This window comes from Nansenia antarctica, assembly GCF_963989245.1.
Source record: "Nansenia antarctica genome assembly, contig: SCAFFOLD_472, whole genome shotgun sequence".
Taxonomy (NCBI): domain Eukaryota; kingdom Metazoa; phylum Chordata; class Actinopteri; order Argentiniformes; family Microstomatidae; genus Nansenia; species Nansenia antarctica.
Window position 1 is genome coordinate 13455 of NW_027662827.1, and position 6546 is coordinate 20000.

A 6546-nucleotide genomic window follows, 5' to 3' on the forward strand; every position below is an offset into this window, starting at 1 on the left:
GCAGTAGAGGGTAGTAAAGGGCAGTAGAGGGCAGTAGAGGGCAGTAGAGGGCAGTAGAGGGCAGTAGAGGGTAGTAAAGGGCAGTAGAGGGCAGTAGAGGGCAATAGAGGGTAGTAGAGGGCAGTAGAGGGTAGTAGAGGGCAGTAGAGGGTAGTAGAGGGTAGTAGAGGGTAGTAGAGGGCAGTAGAGGGTAGTAGAGGGTAGTAGAGGGTAGTAGAGGGTAGTAGAGGGTAGTAGAGGGCAGTAGAGGGTAGTAGAGGGCAGTAGAGGGCAGTAGAGGGCAGTAGAGGGTAGTAGAGGGTAGTAGAGGGCAGTAGAGGGTAGTAGAGGGCAGTAGAGGGTAGTAGAGGGTAGTAGAGGGTAGTAGAGGGTAGTAGAGGGCAGTAGAGGGTAGTAGAGGGTAGTAGAGGGTAGTAGAGGGCAGTAGAGGGCAGTAGAGGGTAGTAGAGGGTAGTAGAGGGCAGAAGAGGGTAGTAGAGGGTAGTAGAGGGTAGTAGAGGGCAGTAGAGGGTAGTAGAGGGTAGTAGAGGGTAGTAGAGGGTAGTAGAGGGCAGTAGAGGGCAGTAGAGGGTAGTAGAGGGTAGTAGAGGGTAGTAGAGGGTAGTAGAGGGTAGTAGAGGGTAGTAGTGGGCAGTAGAGGGTAGTAGAGGGTAGTAGAGGGCAATAGAGGGCAGTAGAGGGCAGTAGAGGGCAGTAGAGGGTAGTAGAGGGCAGTAGAGGGCAGTAGAGTGGCGGAGCCTAACACAGCAGGGGGCGGGGCATCAAGAAGTACAGACCAGGTGTAAAAATATCATTCATGTTTATTCATTAGTTCTCCACAATGACTTTGGCAGTTATATTATTGTGTGTATTTGTGTGTGTGAGAACCTGTGTGTGTGTAGTCATGACAACATGTAGTCATACTCAATATGAGATAATGTTTTCAGATTGAATACAGATGGGGGTACACACACACACACACACACAAAGTGCTAACATTCTCATGAATTATGAGTCGTCCCCAGCACTACCTTAATTAGGCCCCTATACTTTCTTTTATTCATTTTTTTTTCTTTTTCTTATTACTACTCGATCTTTTCAGTTTGTAAAGCGTCTTTGAGTGTCTAGAAAAGCGCTAATGTATTATTATTATTATTATTATTATTTTTATTATTATTATTATTATCATAGTTAACTAGGCAGCAGTGGGGATTACTCACCCAATCCAATCCAATCCTAACCCATTGTTTTGGCTTGACTAGCGAGTTTATGTTGTGATTTTCAATAACGTTGAAATGTATTTTTGTGTTTCAAAATAAAAGTCTGAGTATTTATGTGAACCCAAACACTAGACCATGTCACATACACTTTATTAGGAACACCTGTACTCCTCATCCATTCAGGTGGTGTAACGGTGTGGGGAATGTTTTCTTGGCACACTTTGGGCCCGTTAATACATATCAATCATCTGTTGAACGCCACAGCCTGTCTGAGTGTTGTTGCTGACTGTGTGCATCCCTTCATGGCCACAATGTACCCATCTGCTAATGGTGCTTCCAGCATGATAATGCACCACAAAGCAAGTCATTTCAAACTGGTCTCATGAACATGACAATGAGTTCAGTGTCCTTCAGTGGCCTTCCCAGTCACCGGATCTGAATCCAATAGAACATCTTTGGGATGTGGTGGAACCACACTGAAAAGTCTGTGTGATGTAATAATGTCATCATGGACCAGAATCTGAAAGGAATGCTTCCAACATGTTATAGAATCAATGCCGCAAAGAATTGAGGCTGTTTTGAGAGCAAAGGGCGGCCTTACCCAGTATTAGTAGCCAGGGAGGCCTTACCCAGTATTAGTAAAGGGCGGCCTTACCCAGTATTAGTAAAGGGAGGCCTTACCCAGTATTAGTAAAGGGAGGCCTTACACGGAGGCCTTACCCAGTATTAGTAAAGGGAGGCCTTACACGGAGGCCTTACCCAGTATTAGTAAAGGGAGGCCTTACAGGGAGGCCTTACCCAGTATTAGTAAAGGGAGGCCTTACAGGGAGGCCTTACCCAGTATTAGTAAAGGGAGGCCTTACACGGAGTCCTTACCCAGTATTAGTAAAGGGAGGCCTTACCCAGTATTAGTAGCCAGGGAGGCCTTACCCAGTATTAGTAAAGGGAGGCCTTACAGGGAGGCCTTACCCAGTATTAGTAGCCTATAGTGTTCCCAATAAAGTGTCCAGTGAGTGTATAGAGCTGCAGGTGAAGACGAGGTACCCTAACTGTGGGTCACATGTTCACCCTGAACCTGCAGTTCTCCAGAACCAGACAGACACAAACAGGAGAAGGCGGGGGGGGGGGGGGCTTAGACTACGGCCCGGAACAGGAAGGAGAGGGGGGGGGGCGGGGCTTAGACTACGGCCCGGAACAGGAAGGAGAGGGGGGGGGGGGGGGGGGCTTAGACTACGGCCCGGAACAGGAAGGAGAGGGGGGGGGCGGGGCTTAGACTACGGCCCGGAACAGGAAGGAGAGGGGGGGGGCGGGGCTTAGACTACGGCCCGGAACAGGAAGGAGAGGGCGGCTCCAAACGCCAGCCCCAGCGACAGGAAGAACGCCATGATGGCCCCAGCCGTCTCTGCCTCATGAGGCGCGACCTTCCTGTAGAGACAGAAGAAGAAGATTGTTCTTAAGTGTAGTGCAGTGAGTAGTGAGGTGGTTGTGGGTAGTGTAGTGTGTAGTGAGGTGGTTATGGGTAGTGTAGTGTGTAGTGAGGTCGTTGTGGGTAGTGTAGTGAGGTGGTTGTGGGTAGTGTAGTGTGTAGTGAGGTGGTTATGGGTAGTGTAGTGTGTAGTGAGGTGGTTATGGGTAGTGTAGTGTGTAGTGAGGTGGTTATGGGTAGTGTAGTGTGTAGTGAGGTGGTTATGGGTAGTGTAGTGTGTAGTGAGGTGGTTATGGGTAGTGTAGTGTGTAGTGAGGTGGTTATGGGTAGTGTAGTGTGTAGTGAGGTGGTTATGGGTAGTGTAGTGTGTAGTGAGGTGGTTATGGGTAGTGTAGTGTGTAGTGAGGTGGTTATGGGTAGTGTAGTGTGTAGTGAGGTGGTTATGGGTAGTGTAGTGTGTAGTGAGGTGGTTGTGGGTAGTGTAGTGTGTAGTGAGGTGGTTATGGGTAGTGTAGTGTGTAGTGAGGTGGTTATGGGTAGTGTAGTGTGTAGTGAGGTGGTTATGGGTAGTGTAGTGAGGTGGTTGTGGGTAGTGTAGTGTGTAGTGAGGTGGTTATGGGTAGTGTAGTGTGTAGTGAGGTGGTTGTGGGTAGTGTAGTGTGTAGTGAGGTGGTTGTGGGTAGTGTAGTGTGTAGTGAGGTGGTTGTGGGTAGTGTAGTGTGTAGTGAGGTGGTTATGGGTAGTGTAGTGTGTAGTGAGGTGGTTATGGGTAGTGTAGTGTGTAGTGAGGTGGTTATGGGTAGTGTAGTGTGTAGTGAGGTGGTTATGGGTAGTGTAGTGTGTAGTGAGGTGGTTGTGGGTAGTGTAGTGTGTAGTGAGGTGGTTATGGGTAGTGTAGTGTGTAGTGAGGTGGTTGTGGGTAGTGTAGTGTGTAGTGAGGTGGTTATGGGTAGTGTAGTGTGTAGTGAGGTGGTTATGGGTAGTGTAGTGTGTAGTGAGGTGGTTGTGGGTAGTGTAGTGTGTAGTGAGGTGGTTATGGGTAGTGTAGTGTGTAGTGAGGTGGTTATGGGTAGTGTAGTGTGTAGTGAGGTGGTTATGGGTAGTGTAGTGAGGTGGTTATGGGTAGTGTAGTGTGTAGTGAGGTGGTTATGGGTAGTGTAGTGTGTAGTGAGGTGGTTATGGGTAGTGTAGTGTGTAGTGAGGTGGTTATGGGTAGTGTAGTGAGGTGGTTGTGGGTAGTGTAGTGTGTAGTGAGGTGGTTGTGGGTAGTGTAGTGAGGTGGTTGTGGGTAGTGTAGTGTGTAGTGAGGTGGTTGTGGGTAGTGTAGTGAGGTGGTTGTGGGTAGTGTAGTGTGTAGTGAGGTGGTTATGGGTAGTGTAGTGAGGTGGTTGTGGGTAGTGTAGTGTGTAGTGAGGTGGTTATGGGTAGTGTAGTGTGTAGTGAGGTGGTTGTGGGTAGTGTAGTGAGGTGGTTGTGGGTAGTGTAGTGTGTAGTGAGGTGGTTATGGGTAGTGTAGTGAGGTGGTTGTGGGTAGTGTAGTGTGTAGTGAGGTGGTTGTGGGTAGTGTAGTGAGGTGGTTGTGGGTAGTGTAGTGTGTAGTGAGGTGGTTGTGGGTAGTGTAGTGAGGTGGTTATGGGTAGTGTAGTGTGTAGTGAGGTGGTTATGGGTAGTGTAGTGTGTAGTGAGGTGGTTATGGGTAGTGTAGTGAGGTGGTTATGGGTAGTGTAGTGTGTAGTGAGGTGGTTATGGGTAGTGTAGTGTGTAGTGAGGTGGTTATGGGTAGTGTAGTGTGTAGTGAGGTGGTTATGGGTAGTGTAGTGTGTAGTGAGGTGGTTGTGGGTAGTGTAGTGTGTAGTGTGTAGTGAGGTGGTTGTGGGTAGTGTAGTGAGGTGGTTGTGGGTAGTGTAGTGAGGTGGTTATGGGTAGTGTAGTGTGTAGTGAGGTGGTTATGGGTAGTGTAGTGTGTAGTGAGGAGGTTATGGGTAGTGTAGTGAGGTGGTTGTGGGTAGTGTAGTGAGGTGGTTGTGGGTAGTGTAGTGTGTAGTGAGGTGGTTATGGGTAGTGTAGTGTGTAGTGAGGTGGTTATGGGTAGTGCAGTGTGTAGTGAGGTGGTTGTGGGTAGTGTAGTGAGGTGGTTGTGGGTAGTGTAGTACTTGGGGCCGTAGCACATGCACAGGGAGGCCAGGTATCCGTTACTGAGGGCGAACAGGACCATGAAGCAGATGAACCAGCCGTCATGCAGGAAGACGACGGGCAGGAAGCCACGCGGCTGCACGTTGCACAGCATGAAGAGAGGCACGAAGATCACCCTGGCAACCAGCAGCCCTGGCAACAGCAGGCTGTCCTGCCCTGGCTACACACACACACACACACACACACACACACACAGTTCTCTTATCAGGTTATCAACTCTCAGGTCAACACTCCATACAATTTTGCTAAACGGGCACTGTGGTGTGTGTGTGGTCTGTATGTGTGTGTGTGAGTGTGAGTGTGAGTGTGAGTGTGAGTGTATGTGTGTGTGTGTGTGTTGTCTGTATGTGAGTGTGAGTGTGAGTCTGAGTATGAGTATGAGTGTGAGTGTGAGTGTGAGTGTGAGTCTGAGTCTGAGTCTGAGTCTGAGTCTGAGTCTGAGTCTGAGTCTGAGTCTGAGTCTGAGTCTGAGTCTGAGTCTGAGTCTGAGTCTGAGTCTGAGTCTGAGTGTGAGTGTGAGTGTGAGTGTGAGTGTGAGTATGAGTATGAGTATGAGTGTGAGTGTGAGTGTGTGTGTTGTCTGTATGTGTGTGTGTGTGTGAGTATGAGTGTGAGTGTGAGTGTGAGTGTGAGTGTGAGTGTGAGTATGAGTGTGAGTATGAGTATGAGTATGAGTATGAGTATGAGTATGAGTATGAGTATGAGTATGAGTATGAGTATGAGTATGAGTGTGAGTGTGAGTGTGAGTGTGAGTGTGAGTGTGAGTGTGAGTGTGAGTGTGAGTGTGAGTGTGAGTATGAGTATGAGTATGAGTATGAGTATGAGTATGAGTATGAGTATGAGTATGAGTATGAGTATGAGTGTGAGTGTGAGTGTGAGTGTGAGTGTGAGTGTGAGTGTGAGTGTGAGTGTGAGTGTGAGTGTGAGTGTGAGTGTGTGTGTGTGTGTGTGACCTACCCACATCCACACAGCGGTGAGGCTGCGGCCGGCCCAGTCACACAGGTTGAACAGCAGGAAACACGAGACAGGGACGAAGTAGAACTCTGACACACACACACACACACACACACAATTAATTAATTAATTATTTCCAGTAGAGAGACGGTAGACAGGTGGAGGTGTGAATGGAGCGTGTCTGAGTATGGGGTGTGTCTGAGTATGGAGCGTGTCTGAGAATGGAGCGTGTCTGAGTATGGAGCGTGTCTGAGTATGGGGCGTGTCTGAGTATGGGGCGTGTCTGAGTATGGAGCGTGTCTGAGTATGGAGCGTGTCTGAGTATGGAGCGTGTCTGAGTATGGAGCGTGTCTGAGTATGGAGCGTGTCTGAGTATGGAGCGTGTCTGAGTATGGAGCGTGTCTGAGTATGGAGCGTGTCTGAGTATGGAGCGTGTCTGAGTATGGAGCGTGTCTGAGAATGCGTGGAGTCTGTCTCTCTCCAGTTAGCAGCGGCCAGACGGAGGGAGCTGGTTGGTGGGTGTGTCTGACGGAGGGAGCTGGTTGGTGGGTGAGCCAGACGGAGGCAGCTGGTTGGTGGGTGTGTCTGACGGAGGGAGCTGATTGGTGGGTGTGTCTGACGGAGGGGGCTGATTGGTGGGTGTGTCTGACGGAGGGGGCTGGTTGGTGGGTGTGTCTGACGGAGGGAGCTGATTGGTGGGTGTGTCTGACGGAGGGGGCTGATTGGTGGGTGAGCCAGAGCTGCTGAGGGAGATAAAGCCCACAGTAACCACGC

General features: G+C 49.5%; 1 protein-coding gene across 2 annotated transcripts in view; it reads right to left on the reverse strand.

The window, feature by feature from the left end:
* Positions 1-1332: 1332 nt before the first annotated feature.
* The window catches only part of LOC308175428 (equilibrative nucleoside transporter 1-like), a 20461-nt gene continuing 15247 nt past the window's right edge, over positions 1333-6546 (reverse strand). For both annotated transcript variants that reach the window (XM_080551096.1, XM_080551097.1), the window contains exons 11-13: positions 5776-5861; positions 4779-4978; positions 1333-2624 (exon numbers count right to left, since the gene is read on the reverse strand). In XM_080551096.1, coding sequence (XP_080407222.1) covers positions 2513-2624; positions 4779-4978; positions 5776-5861 — 398 coding nt within the window. In that variant the 3' untranslated portion in view covers positions 1333-2512. The remainder of the gene's footprint in view (positions 2625-4778; positions 4979-5775; positions 5862-6546) is intronic.